Below are 23,026 nucleotides of genomic sequence, written 5' to 3' on the forward strand. Positions count from 1 at the left end.
ATCATCTTTCTAAAGACATACATGCTAGTTAACATGGGTTATGCTGTGCTTTTCGTATTGTCTCTATATTGCCACATCATCCACACATTTTGCACAACTATATGTAAAGCTGAACTTTTTAGAACTCAGAACCAGAAACATTTTCTCAGGCTCTGCTGCTCTTCTGCTCTTTTACAACTGCTTTTTTCTCATATACCCCCTACTGCTGCCGCTGTTCATACCTACTGCTTCATGCTACATCTTGTGTCAGAGATCAGTTCCCTTTTTTACCTCCTTTACATCACGTGTGTAAAATTATAACAATGACCTTGTAAAGAATTTGATACAAAGCCCAATCCCCGAAACCCATTTAAAGTGTTTGATCTGAGCCAACAAATGTTGAGTATTGTATGTCAATTACCAAATGTATAGCGTTAAACATTTTGTGATAATTCAAAAATATTGAGGGGGCAATGCTCACAAGTACATTTCTAAATATCACATTAAAGTGTTTAAAACATTGAAAATCATCATATCGTTTCAAACGAGAACCAAACTCTAGCTTTTTGCTATAATACATCCTGTTCATGTAATGAAACTATGTTGTGCACAAGTAATCTAAAACTTCTAAGGTTTCTCTGGGGGAGAAGGGTGCAACTGTGATATTTTTACAAAAATAACTTTCAGTGTAATCTTTTATTTTATCAAACTGACATGTTTAACATTTGGAATATTGCAATCCTTAGTTTTCCCTTTCTGAAAGCAACTTTTTTCCAGTACCTGAGCAAAGAGCATACTTGTTCAGACACACTTTTAAAGTGCCAGGGGGAGCTGTACACCTTGGCATAGTCTCTCACCCCCTTAAAACCGCTTTGACTTGGTGGTTTAAGGGGGCTGCTGTTCAATTTGAAAAACACACTTATCTATAACAAGCAGTCACAGTCAGACACTAAAAAAAGTATCCACACGTGTCTGTTGATGTCTGTTTTCCACTGTATTATCTTGTAGCCGCATCATCATGTAAATCACAAGCAGTGAATGAAAATATTATATATACTGTGTGTTTTTTTTTCAACAGATAAACAACAACAAAACCTCTCCTTTTGAGACGGTGTCCGCTTGGCGAACCGACTCATACATAGCTCTGGGTATCCTCGGATTCTTTTTCTATGTGCTTCTTGGAATAACTTCTCTGCCATCTGTTAGCAATGCCGTCAACTGGCGGGAGTTCCGGTTTGTGCAGGTAAATATAAAAATGTATATGTTTCCATAACATTTTTGAGAGTGAGTTCCTATGTGTGGTGCACAGTGTTTTTTCAGTGGGTAACATTTATAAATTAAAAATAAAATTGTAGCAAATTTGTGTTGGTGAGCCAAGGACTCATTGCTGTAGTTCTTTTGAGTGGTGTAATGAGGGAGGTAGATTGGACGCTGTACCCAACAACTCAACTAAATATGATGATTTCCTTTTATATAGCTATGAAAAGATGCAGTACAGTAGGCTGACATTACTAGCAAAATAAACAGATTATCAATCGTTTGGGTTTAAAACATGTTAGAAGCGCAAATGGACAGAACACAATTGTAGTCAGGTCAAAAGTAGGCATATCTATTAAACATACCCATTGCAATTATGTAGAAGGGTGTGAGTATCTAAATAAAAATAATAAAAAAATCAACATAAAGACCTCCTTGAAGGTCCCCCATTAACTTCCTCAGATTGGAAGATATGAATGCAAGGAATAGGGATACTGGCCAGATGTACGATCATCAGAGGTTGCAACTCCAATTTTAGCAATTCGCAAATTGCGGGTTGCAATCTCTGATGTACAACAGTGTCTGAGATATTGTTTGTGATTCCCAAATTGGTCGCATAGGACCTGCCTGATTAATGGGATGGTGACCTGCTTGGGTCAGGAGAACACTATGGCGGTCATTCTGACCCTGGCGGTCAAAGACCGCCAGGGCGGAGGACCGCGGGAGCACCGCCGACAGGCCGGCGGTGCTCCAATGGGGATTCCGACCGCGGCGGTAAAGCCGCGGTCGGACCGGCACCACTGGCGGGCTCCCGCCAGTGTACCGCCGCCCCATTGAATCCTCCACGGCGGCGCAGCTTGCTGCACCGCCGCGGGGATTCCGACCCCCCCTACCGCCATCCAGATCCCGGCGGTCCGACCGCCGGGATCCGGATGGCGGTAGGGGGGGTCGCGGGGCCCCTGGGGGCCCCTGCAGTGCCCATGCCACTGGCATGGGCATTGCAGGGGCCCCCGTAAGAGGGCCCCTACATGTATTTCACTGTCTGCTGCGCAGACAGTGAAATACGCGACGGGTGCAACTGCACCCGTCGCACAGCTTCCACTCCGCCGGCTCGATTCCGAGCCGGCTTCATCGTGGAAGCCTCTTTCCCGCTGGGCTGGCGGGCGGTCTGAAGGCGACCGCCCGCCAGCCCAGCGGGAAAGTCAGAATTACCGCCGCGGTCTTTCGACCGCGGAACGGTAACCTGACGGCGGGACTTTGGCGGGCGGCCTCCGCCGCCCGCCAAGGTCAGAATGAGGGCCTATGTCTGTGACTTCTTTTTAAATAAAGCAGTTTGTTTTTTAAATATAGCCCATTTTCCTCAAAGGAAATTACTCCCCTTTCCTCCTAAGTTCCTCTGGAATACCCTTCTCCATATCTGTAAATCATGTCTTGTAATGTCTTTGATGTGGAGCACCAGGGCTTTGGGTTCTATGTGTCAAAGTTCCATGATGTCGGAGCTAGTGTAATGTAATGTACTGCTTCAATATAGACAATATAATAGATGATCTGGAATAAACTATCAGTTGCTTGTGGAATTTATTTTGAGCTGCAACCTCTTATGGAGTCCTCCATATGGGGTTTAATAAAAAATTGACACTCCTTTGATTGTTGCATTGTTTCAATATTGATGAGTCATAGCGACTGCCCAACACAGTACCTTTGCTCATCAGCAAACAATGGGTTTGCAGAAGCTCAATGAATGGGGCCCCCCGCAAAATGCTGGTTGCTACTGTGCAGTTGAAAATTAGATCATGTGGTTCTTCTAGAGCTTTATGGCTCATCATAGATTTGAGGCACATTAATGCTGCTACTCAGACCAAACCATACACCTGACTTCTTCACACAGTGCTGAGGTGTATAAGGGAAAGAGAGAGCTCACAACACGTGCTGCAGCACATGTGTTACTTGGTTATTTAGGGGCATTGGGTAGCCATACATGAGTCATTATTTCTTTTCCAGATGTATCATTCAATATATTTTTGCCATTCATATGTAGATTCGCACTTCTGATCAGACAGTTGTTTTTTGTGGGTTTACCCCTACTTTTTGCCCCCATTTGGACTACCAGCTGATGGTTTTTTAACTCTGAGAGTGCACTGGAGCCTGCTAACCAGACCTCAGTGCCAGTGTTTTAAACCCTAAATAAAGTGCATGTTGAATTGTATACACCCAATTGGCAAGGCCCTAGTATATGTTACTCATGGTATATAAGAAGGGTGTCCACTTAGGGCTGCAGCACAGTTCATGCCACCCTTCGTGTGACAAGATAAAAAATGGCCCCCGCCTGCCACTACAGACTAGAAGGAACGTGTTTTCACTGGCAGTTTGACTTTGACATTTAAACCTATGGCAAAGCCACCTCATCCCTTAAAATTAAATAGGTCTTATAGAGTCCTATGGCAAGGAGCTGTATTTTATTAAGTAAGATATATGTTTTATGGTATGTCTTAGCAGCAACACTTCTAAATTGTCATTTTACTGTGAGTAAAGTTGGTAGCCGCTTTGGTTAATACAGAGTTACCAGGTGGCATGCCAAACTGGCTAACTTTTGACTGGGACTACCAAAGTGGGTCATGTAAGGTGTCAAATTAATCATGGCATTAAATGCGACTTGATAGCCAAGTCAAAATTAATGTTACTTTAACCCCTTCCATGAGTCTGAAAGCCTGGAGTCATCTGGATCCGCGGGGCTCATGTGCACAGGATGGCTCCAAGCCATCCTTGCACACTAGACAAGAAATCCCTCTGGGGAAGGCACCAGAAGGATTTCTTGTTGCTGAAAACAGCCTCTGAGCTGGAAAAGAGCTTCCCCACCATCAGAGGCTGTTTTTAGTTAAATGATGATCAGTGTGGCATTCATTCTACTGAAAACGAATATGAAATCAGCTCATTTCATTTTCTCTGCATCAGTGCTCATGGGGCTATCTTAGCCCCTCGAACACCAATGAAGATGGGAGAGTTATCATTGGAAAATCCTTTCCGTAGTGGAACCCTACTGGGGGATCACCTCAGGAGGGTGTTCCCTAAGCAGGAACCATCTCTAGACATCAGGGAGCGGGAAGCAAGCCATATGCAAGGGCTTTTGCTCCCCCTGCACATTTTATTTTTAAATTCAGTCTTTCTGCCCCCCTGGGGGCAGTTGAGGTAATAGCCTCTGATGTGCCTGCCCGAGGGGGAAAGAAAGCTCACTAGGTACTAAGCACTACTTTTGTTTGATAGCATAGGGGTGAGGGCTGCCCAAAATAGGCATGCCAATGCCCCCCAAAAACAAATGAGCAGTCTCTCTGCCCTGGGAGGGCAGATGGAGGTTATTTCCCTCTGATCATCCCCCCGGGTGGAGGAGAAAGCCAACGAGGCACCAAGGAACTTTTTTAATAAAAGAGTGGGGGCTGTCCACCCATGGGCATGGCCATGCCCCTCACCCCAAATAAATAGTGACTAAAGTCTTTCTGCCCCCTGAAGGGCAGATGAGGCAATAGCCCTAGATCTGCTGGCCTGTGGGGGCAGAAAGGCCACTAGGCACCACAGGGATGTTTTTGTGTACAAAGGAGGCGTGGGTGCTGCCCACCATAGGCATAGCCATGCCCCCACCCCATATTAATGGGGAGAAAATGTTTCTATCCCCAGGGTGGACAGATGGGGTGATTACCTCATCTGCCTCCCTGGAGGGAAGAAAGCCCACTAGGGGCCAGGCAATATTTGTTTTAAAAAAAAGAAGGCTTGGTGCTTCCCACGATGGGTATGGACATGCCCACCCACCCCCAAATAAATGGAGACACAGTGTTTCTGCTCCTCTTGGGGCATTTGAACATAATTACCCCCAATCAACCCCATGGGGGGTGGCAGACAGCTTACTAGACGCCAGGGTATTAAACAAATAGAGGGTTGGGGGCTGCCCATCACCATGGGCATTGTTATGCACCCGTCCCAACTGAAGGGAGTGACAGTCTTTCTGCACCCCCTGCAGACCTTTGACTTTTTTAGGTCTTAATTTTACATATGGGCCAGGAGAGCTCGGCTGACTCCCAATGTCCCACTTGCAGTGGTGAATGACAGCACTTTTTTGGCTTGGGTAGGCTGTTACCTAGAAATAACTATCAGACCCAGAAACTTCTGAAAACTAAACATCTGGGGAGTCCAAGGTGGTGTGCTTCACATGTACACCACACAATTTTATTACACAAAATGCCCTGCAAACCTCCAACTTTTCCTTAAATCACACATTTTCTCTGCATTTCTGTGATGAAAACTTCTGGAATCTGCAGGAATCCACAGAATTACCCAGCATTGCCCCATCTTTACCCGTGAAAACTCTGCCCCACTTGTGCGGCTGGGCCTAGAGCCAGCAACAGAAAAAGAGGGTTTTTTTTTCGTGGAAAAATGTTCTGAGTCTGTGTTGGTTCTAGGCCATTTCCTGTTGCGGGCACTAGGTCTACCCACACAAGTGAGGTAACATTTTTATCAGGAGACCTGGAGAAAAGCCAGGTGGAAGGGAGTTTGTGGCTCCAGTACCAGTGCTCTCTCCCTTAAATTGGGTGCAGCACTGATTGTGCCAACCTGTGTGACCCAAGTAGAAGTGAAGCCTGCAAAGCTGCCATGTAAGCCTACACGAGTAGCTTGTCTGCTCGAGTTCGACTCTGCCCCACGTAAGTGCAGGCAGATTCCCCCTTAGTGCCCATAGCACAGGTCAGTCACCATTAAAGCAGGCCTCCTAAAGCCCAGGAGAAAGGGTGCACTGTTATATGAATGTAGACATGTATGGGTGAGCATATATGACCCTGTGATAGCATTTTAAATGAAATGCTGCCACAACTAACCCGTGGGCCATAGGATAACATGGGTTGGCATCCGGACAAACCCTAGATGTCCAGCTCCATGATGATCCGGCTGATTTCCCCATGTATGGTATCAAACACTGTGCTTGTTAACCCTGAGCATGATTCTCACGCCCAGGATTGACTAGCATGAAACCTGGTGGCATCCTTATAGGATGCCCAACTAGTTTGCAGCACTCTCTTTCTTTGGCAGGCATTCCTGAGCCATCTGCCTCCACAGACAAGAGTGTGCCCTCCTGCTGGTTGTGCTAGCACTTCCACAGGATGAAGACAAAGGGCCTGGGCAGGAAGGAGGTCACTCCTCCTCCCTCCCAGGATAGCTAGTGTGATAGTAATCAAGGCGGTGAGCGTGACCCCCACTCACAGAAAAAGCCCTTCCTCACCTGTCCAGGTTGACAGGTGGGACAATTAGCCAAAATTTACATCTCCAAAAGACTAGCCACACCTCTAGGGTGGGCTAGGAGGTCTGTACAGCCAAGGGAAGTGTCTGCCATCTTGGCACACCTTAGGAATAGTGGGTTATAGGTAGAAAAGTGACGTACTCCTCCAGGAAGTCATCACTGCAGTGGCGGATTAACTGTAGGGGCCAGTAACCCATTGACCACTGTCCCTCATACCCTTAACTCCCCATAAATCTAGGATTTAAGAGGCTCCCCTGACACCAGCACAAAGAAGATGCCATCACCGAAAACAGGACATCGGACTCTGCCGCTGTGCAAAGAGAGGACACTTAAGTTCTCTAAGGAGACTACTACTGGAACTGCGTGATCAACGTGTGTCTGTGGTGGAAACTCAATGGTCTCAACAAGTGGGTCCCCAGTGGACACCGAGAAGCCAATAAAGCTTCCCAGACTGGTGGGACCAATCACCTGCAGAAGTAATGACATGCTGTGTCCAGAAAAGTGCAACCCTTCAGGCTCTCCATTAGTGAGCCCAAAGAAGATCGATGACCTGCACCCCGGGATTGGTAGTGGGGCTCTCACCAAGTTTCGAGATGACCTCCAGCCACCGAAGTACCCATGGACTGCTGTTGCCACTGCCAAGGCATGTCTGTCACCAACCTTGCAACTGGCAACTTCTCAGACATCACCATCTCCGGAGCAGTTCACAGCATAGAGACTGACATCGGCAATGACCCCTCTCATAAGATCCTGCATCCTGAATGAGGTGACTTTGAGAGGAGCAGCAAAGCGTCTTTGGCATGACCAGCCCCGTGATTGACAGCTGAAAGGCCACCTCTGCACCCAGAGCTACCGACCGTGGTTGCAAAGTTCCAGCTTTAGAATCCAGGACCTGGGACCCCCAAAGGCCTCTTCTTTCCAAGGGTAGAGTGTGAGTCCACCCTGAAGTGTGATTTTGTCAAGTGCTGCATTTTGACAGAGCCCGTGGATTCCATCAGCACCAAGGACAGCCAGAGTACCTCTGCAGCCAGACCCCCTGGGCAAGGTAACTAAGAACTGATTGTTGAGACTTGGTCTAGGGACCCACAAGACCTTAACTCCAAGTGGGTTCCACGGAGCTCACCCTGCAAGTGACTGATTGCACACTAAGATTTTCTTCATTGACTTCAAAGGGGGACTTCCTTTCTCCAGTAGAAATAATCTATTTCGGGATGCTTTAAGAATTCATAACTCCGGTTGTGTGTAACATCTTAAGTTTGTGTTGGTGTCTGAATTAAGATAAAAATCTGCTTTATTCTTCTAAAATAGTTACAGATTTTTTATTTTTTTTTGAGTCGTGTCATTTACGTATCATTCATGTTGTTGTTGTGAAATGCTTTATACATGTTCCTCTAAGTAGCCTGACTGCTCTTTGCCACACAACCAGGAATGAGCAAAGGTTTACTAGTGTGAACCCAAGGTCCACTTCTGGGTATTGTGTTAGTATTACATGGTAAGAAACCCCAGTCATACCACATAATACTGCCATCTTGCTACCCCCACATTGGTAAAAGACGGTCAGTTTTGGTAGAAAAATGCACAGCGTCCTTGTTGGTTTTTGGCTGTTTCCTGTCACGGGCACCAGCTCTACCCACACAACTGAGGTACTAATTTTATCAGGAGACTTGTTGGAGCATATAATAGTAAAACATTTTTTATTACCAATTGTATTTTGCTGCATTTGTGACTTTCTAATGTAAGCTAGTGAGTACGAAAGATGACATTTTGAAGAATACACTCCAAATCATACTCTAGTATGGGTACCCACAAATTTAGAGATGTGAATAAATAACCACTGCTCCTAAACTCTGTATCTTGTGCCTATTACAGAAATACATATGTTTCCTTGATACCCATTTTTTACTCTGTCTATTTCGCTATAAGAATTGGTCCATACTCTGCACTCATGGAAAATCCATTCGAAGGTGCAGCTCAGTTGTTTGCTCTCTGTACTTTGGGTTCCTGGAGGACCTACAAACCCTATACAAGTAATGTTATATTGCTTCTGTCACATATGGTGTTTGCTACAGTATTAGCCTCATATAGCACAGCATCCTTCGTACTCCATTTTTAAATAACAGATGTTCACTAGGAAATAGTTGCTCAGTGAGTTTGAGATGGGTCAATTCACCACTCTTCAGCCAAGATAATAATTTGCATTGAAGCAATTTCTTTTTTCGTAAATTGAGGATGCCTACATTTTTACACTAACCTTTGACACATCCTTAAAGAGTGATTGTCTGTAGAGGTAGTACATTTACAGGAAATTCTGTTCTAGAAAAAAGCCCTTGACCCCAAAATGAGCTGAAAGTTGTAGGCTGATACATGTCAATCTCATAGCAGCCATTTTTCACTCTATCAAAGCTGGCTCCCCATAAGCTAATACTGGTTTACACTATTGTATTTAATAAATGCTAAATCCAGTTTAGAATCGCTAGAAAGATGTTTCATGGGCTTATTTTAATGGAAATTTAAAATCCAACCTAAAGGTCAAGTTCGATGTATTACTATTTTGGAAACAGCTCTTTTAGACAGTTTCCATTTTACTGCCTAAAGCCAAAAGGGCCTTTCTGCAGTGTCCAGTGTCACCTAATTGTTGATGGCTCCCCTGTGGGTACGTGAACTTTTCCCAGACAGTGGATAAATGGCTTGGTGTGGGGAGGTGTGTTTCTTGCTTGAACAGGATGGTCTGTCTTCCTTGAGATGAGTATTTCTCCCGGACAGTGGACAAAAGGCTTAAGTGTGGAGAGGTGTTTACTGTGCCCATCCCCTACTTGAGCTACAAAGAACGCAGATGTAGTTCACACCTAGGCCTTCCTCCCCTTTTGACTTCCTGGACAACTTGTCCCCAAACGCAGCAGGAGGGGGAGCTGCTCCTAAACAGGTTTGGAGTGACCATCAGGGAGTGTTTGTCAGTGATCCAAGACACACATCTAAGTAGACACAGGAAGCTCTAACTAGCTGAATAAAGGTTCTGCTGTGTTGGGTTGATGGAAAGAAGGGTAGTGTGAGATAGGTTACATTGAAATACATAAGAAATGCTGTAAAAGTGGGTGGAGTCATCCCTGGAAACCTTTACACCACTAGTTATGGAGGAACCAGGATTTTACCCTCCAACAGGCTGACCCTCAGAATAAAAGTAACATCCCCAATAGTCCTCTCAGAACACTTCTGGGTCTGTGAATATCAGACAAAGAACTGCTTGGTTGTCTGAAACCTTAAGGAAGACTGAACCTGCTTGTTTTGGCCCCATACATGACTCCAAAGGTCAGTTGGCTGACCTCTTGCTTGCCCTCACCCTGCAAGTGCCCAACTCACAAGTACCAATTGGATCTGCCCTGGACTCTGCAGCTGGCCTCTATTGGAGTATGTCCTAACCCTCAAATCGTGACCTCCAGGTACTGAAGCCTCAGCTGGTGTCAGAGTGTACTCTTTCTGTCCCCCAAATTGCAAGACGTGGAACTTAGAAACTTTTTGCCAATTTTGTGCATGGAGAACCGATGAAGACCGAGACTCGATGTCAAAGCCACAGCTGTCGATGTCAAATAATGGGTCTGCCTCAGCTTGCTGGTTTGTTCATATCTACACTCCACATCAACACTGTCACACAATATATATTGAAGTCTTTGAGGTAAAGGTTTTTACTGGTGTCATTTAAATGAGTAATGGTGTGATTAAAACATTGTTCCATGGAGGGTCTAATTGAAATTAACTTTTCATAAGCTAGATGGGAGCATTTTCACCACTGCAACTAGACCATTCCTCTGTTTGCATTGTCTCTGTGGATAATAAAAATTCCATCCCTTTTCTATTTCATTATTGAGGTGAATGCTGGAGAACCTGTGGTGGAGGGGAGAGAGGGGCCTGTGATTGCTTATGGGACATGGTCAAATAGTTTTCTATGATGAGTGAGAGAGTTTGATTGTAGTAACTACTTATGTTCGACTCACTGTCAAACCTACCTGCCTCACATGTAGGGATAAAAGGAGTGCAATTCCAAAATCACTCTGCACTCACGTCTGAGTTGGTAAATGCGCAATTTCAGAATGTTAATTAAAATGGTTGGGGAAAGGAAAATGACTATGGAAAATCTGGTCTAGAAAAAAGGATATGTAGCCATCAAAGGAGAACCCACAATGCTTCTTTAAAATGCTGAGCAATTGTAGAAGATATTTAACACCAGTTTGGCTTCTGTTTCGTGGAACTGTTAAATAATATTTATTTACCCAAATTACTGCAAAGCCCAAAGTAATTTGTTCTAATCAGCACATACTGTAGTCATATTAACATTAACCACAGAACAACCCCTGCTGCCAAACATCCATTCCACAATGAGGAAATGTTGCTAACAAAATTGTATTCAACAAGGTGTGTTGCAGCCAAGGAATTCCCCAGGTAAAACATTATATGCAAGTACAAAGAGGATAATCCCTTTAGCAAACTGCTCGCAATAAGCGATTTTATGGGGACCTTATTCCCTCTTTTCAGTGCTCAACATGTTTGCTGTTTCCTTATGCCAGTCATCACTTTATGGGCAGAGGAGTCAGAGTTCACTTGAAGGTTTTCACCGTCTTCTATACATCTTGATAACGGCAAATGGTCACCAATTACAGGGCATTTGCAAAAGCATATTTGTCTGCAGGCCCAGACAGTTAATTGTATGTCTTTGCTTTTTTTCTTATTTTCTGTATTGCGTGGCCCACTTATACAGAGGCATTGGTTGTGACAAGAAGAAAAATATAGTTTAAATGAAGGGAGAACAGAGACAGGTAATTCAAAAAGCCCCAGCGTTCTAGAGAAATAAATACTTCGAAAAGGCAATCTATTTGGGTCAGTCTTACAATCGTTGGCTCAGTATGCTATAGCATAGGAAAGAGTTTAGTGGACGTTTGTGCCATTTCCATTTTCAAAATATCGACTAAAGGAGCAAATGCCGGTCGTTGCATACAAAATGCCTTTTTTGATTGTGTTTCGCAAGGAAAACGAGAAATTATCCAATCAGTGTGTAAGATGTTTGCTCTTCTTTATTCCTATTGCCAATATAGAACCTGCATGTAGGGCCTGCATTAACAAGTCTAGATAACAACATCCCATGAATGCAGCAAGAAAGATCACATCATCATCATCAGAAATCAGGCTTTTAATTTCTAGACCAGGGCCCATATTTGTCAAGGGCTTGCATTGCCCTTACATCATGCCAGGCGACGCACGGCTAGACAACGCAACTCAAGCCTTTAAGTCAGATTTACTATGCCACACAGAGATACCTTGCATGGCTCTGCATGTCTTGGTAAATCTGGAGTAACGTAGTGCAGCACAAGTCGCTGCCTAGATTGACTCTACATTGGGCAGGTGTTCCATGGGTGGGGCATGGATTATTGTACTTTCCTGAATTTATTAAGACTAGTCAATCTCAGAATGCATCAAAATGCTTCACCTACTCAGGTGAGGAGCACGGAGGAGAAATATGGTTACTTCTCCTAGTTATTTCCTTTTTAAATCTATGCTGAATCCCATAGAAGGAGGAATATGTCTCTGTACAGTATTATAGGGAATAGTGTGAGGGAGACATTATTACGCGAAAGGGTTAATTAGCTTAGGCAGTGCTCATGAGTGAAAATGCCAAGGTGTTCTTTTTACTGTACCAGGCTGAGATGTGTAAACTGGGAAATACTGAACAAGCCTGAACGTAGTTTGAAGGCCCTCGGGGATGATTGATTGCAGAAGCAGAATGCAATTGTCCTGGGTTGCAAAAAGACTAATAACATCAAAAGAACCACTCGTACAGGAAGGGAACATCATGTTTCCCCTGTTGTACTGTTCCCAGAGAGAGAAGTGGGAGCGGGCTTCCAAGTGATAACTGCTAAAGTTATGTGATCAGGGGTGAAGGGCCAGATTCTCCTGCTCTGTCTTGATTTGCAGAATTATTATTGTGCCTTTTATTTACTGCATCACAGGTGATTCAAGGTTGTTTCTTTCTTAAGCTATCATTCTGCTAGCATTGCAATATACGTATGCATGTAACAGTTCTGCTACAGTTTAGCCATCATTGACAATATAGATGCTTGTGCTAGTGTTTTATTTAAGTGATATTGTCCCAGCTACATGAGTGTTGCTCTGTTGCTCCTCACTGAGTGTTTATACTGATTCGTATCGGTTTGATATTTATTGAGCTTGTTGCCAGCAACCAGTCCAACACTTTCTCTGAGGATTGTTTTTCTGCAGGAAGGTACCCCTTCTTGCACCAAAGCAATCCTGCCTGTAATTCAGACACCCTTGGACCATGGTGAAAGGGTGCCTATATATGTGCTTGGCATCAGCAAGTGCACCAGTGCAGGGTGAAAGCAGGAATGTGTCACATGTTAGTAAATGCAGCACATTCCTTGTCTCTCCATTTGATGCTGACCATCAAGTTGTCTCGCTGCATTGTCTTGCACCAAAATTTGCTTAGGTGTAACAGCAAACACTTGAATTAACTACAACAACAAAGAGGTCATGCAATCACAACCCTTGTCTGGAAATGATTAGCTTCCAGTTGACAATAAGCGTAAGAAACTTGAACAAAAGAAGGGCCCTTCAGCAACCAGACAGGGTAGCCACAAGAAGGGGATCAACATGTCTTTGCATCCTGTTCTCTCCCTTTCAACTGTTCCCCTGGTGTTACATGTGCCTTAACAGACCTGTCAACCAGTTTTTGACATTGTAGTATCAAAAAGGATGTCCACAGCCCCTACCCTGTATATTCTGTGAAGTTCAGAGAAGTAATCTCTGTCCATTCAGGTAAACCTATTGTTTGCTCCGTGAAGGCATTTTACACTTTTTCAATGGTGAGATCAGGCTCAGACATGGCAGAGGTTTTTAAGCTTCTAGCAGCTCGGGCAAGTAAAGGTTAACTTTCTAAATGTTATTTTTTCTTACTACCTATTAAAACCCAACTTCAACCTAATATCTATTACAGCTAGTTTTTTAATTATTTCTCCAACTGGTCCCATTCCTGAGATCCGGTATTAGAATTTAATATTTCTTCCCAGTGCTTCTCTGTAGGTCAGTCAGACGTCCTACACTGAAAATTGCTATTCAGTGCTAGTCTCTATAAGGACATTTTAATTTTAAATTTCCACTCCTCCTACTTTTAAATGCATGCACCCTGCCCTGTAAGTGACACTGCTCATGTAGGGGTGACATTAATATTTAACCCCTCCGCTGCCAGGCCTTTTCCCCTCCTGTGCCATGCCTTATTTTGGCTATATGGGACAGTTCGCGTTTAGGCCCTCATGACTTTTTGTTCACATAAGCTACCCACGCCAAATTTGAGTCTTTTTTCCAACATCCTAGGGATTCTAGAGGTACCCAGACTTTGTGGGTTCCCCTGAAGGAGACCAAGAAATTAGCTAAAATACAGCAACATTTTTGTTTTTTTCAAACAAATGGGGGAAAAGGGCTGCACAAGAAGGCTCGTGGTTTTTTCCATGAAAATGGCATCAACAAAGGGTTTGTGGTGGTAAAATCACCATCTTCCCAGCTTTCAGGAACAGGCAGACTTGAATTAGAAAACCCAATTTTCCAACACAATTTTGACATTTTACTGGGACATACCCCATTTTTTAAAAAAATTGTGCTTTCAGCCTCCTTCCAGTTAGTGACAGAAATGGGTAAGAAACCAATGCTGTATCCCTGAAAGCTAAACATTTCTGAAAAGTAGACAGAATTCTCAATTCAGCAAGGTGTCATTTGTGTAGATCCTACAAGTGTTTCCTACAGAAAATAACAGCTGAAATAAAAGAATATTGAAATTGAGGTGAAAAAAAGAATTTGTCTCCACGTTTTACTTTGTAACTTTTCCCTGCGATGTTAGATTTTTGGAAGCAATACACTGTTACGTCAGCTGGACTCTTCTAGTTGTGGGGATATATAGGCCTTGTAGGTTCATCAAGAACCCTAGGTACCCAGAGCCAATAAATGAGCTGCTCCTTGCAATGGGTTTTCATTCTATACCGGGTACACAGCAATTCATTTGCTCAAATATAAAAAGTGAAAAACAGGTATAAAGAAAACCTTTGTATTTCCAAAATGGCCACAAGATAAGGTGTTGAGATGCAGTGGTTATTGCACATCTCTGAATTCCGGGGTGCCCATACTAGCATGTGAATTGCAGGGCATTTCTCAAATAGATGTCTTTTTTGCACACTGTCTTACATTTGGAAGGAACAATTTTAGAGAAAGACATGGCGCAATAACACTTGTTTTGCTATTCTGTGTTCCCCCATGTCTCCCGATAAAAACGGTACCTCACTTGCATGGGTAGGCCTAGTGCCCGCGACAGGAACTGCCCCAAAACACAACATGGACACATCACATTTTCACAAAAAAAAGAGAGCTATTTTTTGCAAAGTGGCTAGCTGTGGATTTTGGCCTCTAGCTCAGCCGGCACCTAGGGAAACCTAGCAAACCTGCGCAGTTTTGAAAATTAGACACCTAGGGGAATCCAAGATGGGGTGACTTGTGGGGCTCTGACCAGGTTCTGTTACCCAGAATCCTTTGCAAACCTCTAAATTTGGCCAAATAAACACTTTTTCCTCTCATTTAGGTGACAGAAAGTTCTGGAATCAGAGAGGAGCCACAAATTTCCTCCCACCCAGCGTTCCCCCAAGTCTCCTGATAAAAATGCCTCCCTTATGGTGGGCCTACTCCCCGTGAAAGGAAATGCCCCAAAACACTTTCTGGACACATCAAAATGATCAAATACAAAACTATCTGTTTTCGCGGGGGCACCTGCGTTTTTGGTCCTGGGCTCAGCAGCCTTCTAGAGAAACCTACCAAACCCAGACATTTCTGAAAACTAGACACCCCAGGGAGTCCAGTGAGGTGTGACTTCCATAGATCCCCAATGTTTTCTTACCCAGAATCCTCAGCAAACCTCACATTTAGCTAAAAATCAAATTTTTCCACATTTCTGTGTGGGATCACCGCATTGGGACAAATTTCATACCGCCCAATGTTCCCCTCAGTCTCCCGGTAAAAATGACACCTCATTTGTGTAGGTGGGCCAAGTGCTTGTGAATGGGAAGAGCCAAAAACAAGTCGATATTGAGGAGGAACCAAAGGGGGTCCAAAAGGGCAGTTTGCAAAAAAACATTTTTAGGCTGACAAGTGCAGTAGAAGTTTTATTGGTATAGATGAGACAATGCTGGGTGGTAGGAATTTTGTGGATTCCTGCAGATTCCGGAAGGTTCCATCACAAAAACTTGGGAAAAATTTGTGATTCCCAGCAAAGTTGGAGGTTTGCAGGGCATTGTGGGTACAAAAATGGTGCGGGTGCATGTGAAACACCACCCTGGAATCACCCAGATGAGCTTTCAGATGTGTCTAGGTCTTGTGGATTTTTCTACATGGCAGCATCCCAAAGTCCATAAAGTGCAGCACTCATCATTCCAAGTGGGACGATTAGAGTTAGCCAAGCTCTCATGGCCCAAATGTAAAACCAAAACCCAAAATAATCAAATGTCTTCTTCTATGCTGTGGGATAAGATGTTTTAGAGTGTGGGGGAGAGCTGAAAGACTGTTACCCCCTTCAGTTGGGGTGGGGGCATAACCAGGCCCATACTGGTTGGTAGCCACCACCCCAATATATATATATATTTTTTTTAATTCCCTGGCATCTAGTAGACTTTCTGCCCCTGGGGTGTGGATCAGGGGTAATTGCCCCATCTGCCAATGGTGGGTAGAACAACATTGGCCCCATTTATTTGGGGTGGGGGTATGGCCATAACCCCACCCTCCTATTTTGAAAAAGAAAACTTCCCAAGTCTCTGGTGGGCTTTCTGCCCCCACTTGGGGGCAGATGGGCCTTCCAAAAATAGACCCATCTGCCCCCCCGGGGGCAGATATGGCCAACAGTAATGTGCCCCCGTAGGGAGCGACCCTTACCCAAAGGGCTGCCCCCTAAAGAAAACACACGCATACACACACACCAATTCCTGGTGCCTAAGTGGTTTCTGCCACCCTTGGGGGCAGATTGGCCTAACAAAAATCGGCCAGTGGTCTAAATACAATTTGCCCCCCAGGGGAGCGACCCTTGCCTAAGGGGTCTCTCCCCACCTCTAAAAAACAAAAACAAAATAACCCTAAAAAAAAAATCCCCGGCGCCTAGACGTTTCTGCCACCCCCGGGGGCAGATTGGCCTAAAAACAATAGGCCAATCTGTCCCCGGGGGGGAAGAAATGGCCTTAAATAAACGTTCTCCCTCCGGGAGCGACCCTTGCCTAAGGGGTAGCTACCCTTGCTTGAAATTGGTGCAAAAAAAAAGATCCCCGATGCCTAGTGATTTCTGCCCCCCTTGTGGGCAGATTGGCCTAACAAAAATTGGCCGATCTGCCCCTAAGGGCGTCAGAAATGGTCTAAATACAATGTGCCCCCAGGGGAGTGACCCTTGCATAAGGGGTCGCTCCCTACCTCTAAAAACCAAATATATATATATATATATATTTATCCCTGGCGCCAAGAGGTTTCTGCCCCTGGGGGGGCAGAAAAGGCCTAAAATAAATGTGCCCCCCCCCGGGGAGCGACTCTTGCATCTCTTGCGACTCTTGCTCCCCTTGCGTGAAATTGGTGCAAAAAAAAAGATCCCCGGTGCCTAGTGGTTTCTGCACCTCTAAAAAACAAAAAACAAAAAGATATTTTTTTTCCCTGGTGCCTAGATGTTTCTGCCCCCTGGGGCAGATTGGCCTAATAACAATAGGCCGATCTGTAAAAATAAAGTTTCTGCCCCCCTTGGGGACAGACTGGCCTCATAAAAATAGGCCTATCTGCCCCCAAGAGGGGCAGATATGGCCTAAATATAATTTGCCCCCTAGGGAGCGACCCTTGCCTAAGGGGTCGCTTCCCAACGAAAGAAAAAAAAAAAATGACCCCCGGCGCCTTGTGGATTCTGCCCCCCCCCCCTTCCCCCCGGGGGCAGATTGGCCTGACAATAGGCCAATCTGCCCCCGGGGGGGCAGAAAAAGCTTTGCAAAATATTGCCCCCTTGGGGAGCGACCCTTGCCAAGGTGTCACTCCCCTCATGCATGTTTCTTTTGAAAAAAGAAATCCCTGGGGTCTAGTGGGCATTTCAAAAGCAGGATCGCTTTACGATCTGGCTTTTGAAATGCTCTGAGAGACTTCAAAGGGAAGGAAATTCCTTTCCTTCCCTTTGAAGCCTCTCAGGGCCCCCATCACATGATCGGAAGAGAAATGCTATGCATTTCTCTTCCGATCGTGTTGGAAGCTGAGCATCCAGCGTGATGGGCAAGTGGCCTCTGAGCTCAGTGCCGAGGACGTAATGCTTACGTTCTCGGCACATGAGCACTATGCTGGTGGACGTAACCATTATGCCCCTGGCACAGAGGGGGTTAAAAGGAAGGTTTTAACCTGCCAAAACGGTTTATTTTGACAGGTCAAAGTGCATATTTTACACTGTTACCTTCTGGGTACAATGGTAGCGCTGGAGCCATGTTTTCACTGCACTACAGTGGATGGCATAATAGGTGCTGTAGTCCACTAGTGGCATTCAACATATAGGCTATTCATATATGTTGTGTCATATACTAGAGAGTTATAAGAAAGGTAAATATACTAATTAGGAGTATGCCAATTTGATCATGTTAAAGGGGGACCAGGTAGTTTCTCTCCGGTTAGCAGAGCTAAAGTGCACCAAGTTCTAAAGCCATTAGCAATGTAGGGTCCAGCAAAATGTGAAGAATCCAGGGTCACCTCACAAAAAAGGCAGATTTCTTACAGTCTTAAGTATAACTATAACTCATCTGTTTATTTTTCATTGAATTTATAACTTTGGGTATGAGAGCTCTCAGATGTTCTCTGTAGAAAGTAAATATGGTGAGTTGAGGCACTTTATGTAGCAGAGGAAGAGAGTAGGATCTGGAATATCAGATTTGTACAATTTAATTTTTCTTAAATTAAGGATCTGGGCAAAAACAAGGACCAGATTGGCTGGCCGCAACCTAATAGTAATTAAGAAATGTGTTTTATACTCTCATTGATCCAAATACAGTACTCAAAACTACTGTAGTTGTTGGAATGGTGTAAGCATGTCACTACTGCGTCCACATTAGCTATTTGGTTACAGGAACTAAATTTGAGCCTACATCTCGAATATTACAGAAATGGAAAGAGGAATATGGGACTTAATAACCACCTAGGAATGGCAGAGAATATATGTCCTTAATTCTTCCGTCATTCGTAGGTAGTAATCTCAGAAGAATGTATTTTCAGCATGAGGTTTTTATACATTGTATTGATTGTATTGATAACAATATCTCGACTGCCAGCCCTAGATGTTTATTCAGAGGAAGTCATGGTTGCATATAGTTTTGATCCTGTGGCCACTTGAGTAATTACTGGTAGGCGATCTTTAATTTTCTGAATTGATTTATACCAGCAAAGCTATTGATTCCTTCTGAAAAAAACAGTCTTTTTTAATGCTGAAGGTGAAATACTCCCCAAAAGCAGGATATCAAAGCCTTAATGTTCATAGTAATGCTCTTAGGGAAGTCCGGAGCAATGGTAGGCATGACAAACTTATGAGTATACTGCTTTGGAGTACTCCTATCATGCTCGGAATGTATCACTAGTAAGGTTTATAAAAACATGGATCATATATAATTGGTTTACGGCGCACAAGAATCATTTTGTTCCTTTCCGTTCGCAAGTCAACGAATTAGCATTGAACAATCAGTATTGTACAGACTTGATGTATCAAATAATTAAACATATGTAGAAATGCGATACAAAAGTAACTGTAGCAGTTGGGTTTACAGTAGGTAACAATGTGGCAGAAATGTGGTGACAGACATTGACAAAAGCAATATGTCTACGCATCCAAATCAGGTGGGTGGGTATCCAAACAAACTTCCGATGGCCCGTTTCCCATCAGGCCGTCAGAGGAGTTTGACTGCAGTGGAGACGGAGTAATCTGTTAGTGGAGAAGTGTGGCTCAATGGTTAGAGCAGCAGACCCTGATGCAGAAATCTGGCCTGGGACCAGGGTTCAATTCCTGTTTCAGCAGGTCTTGGGCTCAATTTCCTTGGACCTGATAATTCTTGCATCGGTGCCTAATCTAATTCATGTGTCCCACTCTGTAACTCTGGGCAATAGCTTGCTTAATTGCCCCAACAGTACTGGGATTCCTGTCTTCACCTTGGAGGTTGCCCAGGAGTGGGCACCTCACAGGGAAAAAGCCAGGAGGGGTTCCACAGTGGTATGTGTACAGTGTCTTGAGACCCTAACGGGTGAGTAGTGCGCTATTCAAGTACGAAGTTTACAGTTTCACTGTCAATAAACTGTGGTCTGCCCAAAGATAAATCTGGTGGGTGGACCTTAGGACTGACAGGGAGGGATTAAATAAGGCCCTAACATGTTAAACACACGTGGAACTTGATTGTGTAAATTAAATGTCAAAGCGCATCCACTCATGATTGCATCATTTTTAGGGGGAGAGCTGCATATTCACAATATTCAATAAAGAGCCATTATTCGACTTAGTGGTATTTCAGAAAACAGCTTCTGAGAGCCTGAGACATTGTTTTTGATGACAGAGGAGAACTTGAGTTGAAGAGCCTCTCTGGATGAGAGTAATGCAGGTGTGCTTTCATTAAACCCTACGAGAAAAACATGAGAGGATTTCTTTGCTGGAAATTAATTTTGTAATTTCATGTCATGTGAAAGCATAATTCAAGGGCTGTTCTAGCATCAATTATGCCTCTTGTTGAATGTTACATTTTGTGTTGTGGAGAGAGTACACCAAGGAGCAACAGAGCTAGTTATTTGCATGTTTGGTAAAAGAGTAACTTACTTTACCACGATATGACAAGCCAACATTTTAGGTAGTTACCGATGCATGAACTGATCCCTGCTAATACACTGAACTACTAATTTCACTTAAATCTCGAGTCCTCGTTGTCCTTGTAGCTAGAGTGAAACTCTAAAAAGATGCTGAATGATAGTTACTTAAATTGAAGACATTATGGAGGTATGTTGTGGGTATTTTACTGATGTTAATATGTCTGTTCTCTGCACATGGGGAAGCTATTTAAAGTAGCCTTTTTTCCCTCTCAATATAAATGTCAGCTGCGGCATTCAGCAGCAATGAACTGTATAATGTATGCAAGCCACAAAAGTAACAAAAGGTTCAGGGAGTTTGATAATGGACCTTAGTACTGCCTTCTTAACTGTATGCTGTAAAAAAAAATGAAAATTGTGATTTGTTACACGATTTTAGGAACAGAATCTGTATCGGTGGCTAGTTCAGGTCCTCATTAATGCACATCTGCCCATGTCACCACGAAGAAATGTCTGTACTCAGGGTATTATACATCATGCAAAAACAGCATCTGTACACACATTTTAAATCTATGCCAATGTTTAATACTAAAGTACGGCCCAATTTCTCCAGCTCTTCTTTGAGAAGTTACTGACTCCATCTCCATCCACGTTTCTTATAAAGGTATCTCCTTTGCTTTAGTGTGCACTTTGGTTTACCCGACATAAAAGTAATACATAATAATGATATATGAGTGCTCCAGGAATAAGTAAATTCTCCTCAGTCTTACCCCGCAGTTCTCCTCTATGCATTTGCCCTCTGAGTCCACCGATATGTATTAAATGTTCTTTCCCATGCAGGTTGAGAGAAGGCATTGCAATAGCTCATCTAACTTAGTTTTGAACCGATTTTCATGTTTTTAATTCAGACACATGGACCAAGTTTGTTTTGTTATTTCCTTCGGCTGTGAAGTCAGTTGTGTCATAACTTATTTTATTGTGTTTGCTTTTATAGTCAAAACTGGGATACCTCACCTTGGTGCTGTGTACCGGCCACGCCCTCATCTTCGGATGGAACAAGTTCCTCAAAGCTTCTCAGTACAAGTGGTACTTACCACCACCCTATATGATCTCTCTGGTCATTCCATGCATTGTGCTAGTCATCAAACTGATCTTGATCACCCCTTGCCTGGACAAAGCCATTACACGAATCCGTCAAGGTTGGGAAAGAAACTCCAAGTCTCCAAAAACGGCACAATATGAAAATGGCGAAACGACAGAAAGTAAAGTGATGGTTTGACCCAAGTGTCTGTTCACTATTCTGTTTGCAGGTCTCAATTTATTTCCAGAGGCTCTAAAAAGAAATGCATTGAAGAATACATTAGAAAAATAGCTAATTCTAAACCCTATTTGTAAAATGTATTTATGTGTAGACTTGTAATCACCTGGTATTCTTTATTGAATTTGTAATAAAATATATTTTATAGTTACTTTGCACTCTTACCAAAGAATCATTGATGTCTGAAGTAGCACGGGCAAAACCTTGCAACAGTCTCCAAAGACTCATGCTTTGATTTAGAGGTTGACAGATATCCCTTTAGATAGGTACACATTCTAAATAGAGGGTGGTGCATCCACCAATTTCTGGTAAGTGTCCTGCAGCCACGGTACTCTAAATCAGTTCCTCAGTTTACTGTGAAATATTTCTGTTCTTTATTGACTTTTACTCGGTATCCTCTATATTACTGATGAAGTCTCGTTAATTATTATGTATGTGCGTGTCTTGTTTACTGCACCTAGGAGACCAATTCCTGTCCTTTGTTTGCACATTACAAATATTAGTATTAAACTTACTCCCCAATGTCTTCCATATTTTTTTAAAGGCATCCTAAATAGCATCATTTGAGATCTGCACCCATTTGACCATTCCCTTGTCACACTGAATTACACTTATGGTTAGGAGATCATTATAATCGTGTCAATATACTTTATTTAATATGTTGAGGCCACTAAATAGGGGCTGATTTAATGGGATGTGAGTTTTTGTCCAACTCAGCATTCATGCATCACTCAGAATGAGTGCCTTTGGGCCATATTTATCATGCAGTTGCGCCGCACTTGCACCATTCAACGGAGTGGAAGCGTGAAGCAACTACTAAGTGCAATTTATCAAGTCCCACAAAGCCACTTTGGTTCTAAACCCTTAGATCCGGCCAGGTAGAAGGGTCCACCCGCTATGCTGTCAGTAAAGTCTTAGGGTTGGTAGAAACTTCTAGAACCTCAAGAACATCTAGAACCTATAGACCTCATTCACTATGGCTAGATTGTGTATTTTCTTTACCAATTTCACATTGCTGATTACTTTGCTTTGTTTCATCTGCCTAATTATCATAGCTCATTCACTTTATGCCAGATTGTAATTGTTTCAATAAATGTATTGAAAATCCATCTCACATCTCTTTTGTGTTTCGCCTGGGCATGCATGAGTAATACAGCAAAAGTGTGAGATCTGTTTCCACAACTTCCCTGAGGAGTCAGAGTGTCATGTTTAGCTTGCCTTAAACAGGGGCACATAGCCAACTGCCAAAGATGGCAGATGCCTCTCTCTAAAGCTCCGGCTGGGTGCCTCACCAATCCTGATTCCTCCACCACAGATCCATG

At 43.6% G+C, this 23,026-nt stretch overlaps 1 protein-coding gene across 1 annotated transcript in view; it reads left to right on the forward strand.

The window, feature by feature from the left end:
- LOC138261987 (metalloreductase STEAP4-like) overlaps positions 1-22,813 on the forward strand; it is a 230,968-nt gene extending 208,155 nt beyond the window's left edge. Inside the window, exons 4-5 of the mRNA XM_069211599.1 lie at positions 1,058-1,222; positions 21,381-22,813. Of these exons, the coding sequence (XP_069067700.1) occupies positions 1,058-1,222; positions 21,381-21,665 (450 nt within the window). The 3' untranslated portion in view covers positions 21,666-22,813. The remainder of the gene's footprint in view (positions 1-1,057; positions 1,223-21,380) is intronic.
- Positions 22,814-23,026: the final 213 nt, after the last annotated feature.

This window comes from Pleurodeles waltl, chromosome 10 (genome assembly GCF_031143425.1).
Source record: "Pleurodeles waltl isolate 20211129_DDA chromosome 10, aPleWal1.hap1.20221129, whole genome shotgun sequence".
NCBI classification, from domain to species: domain Eukaryota; kingdom Metazoa; phylum Chordata; class Amphibia; order Caudata; family Salamandridae; genus Pleurodeles; species Pleurodeles waltl.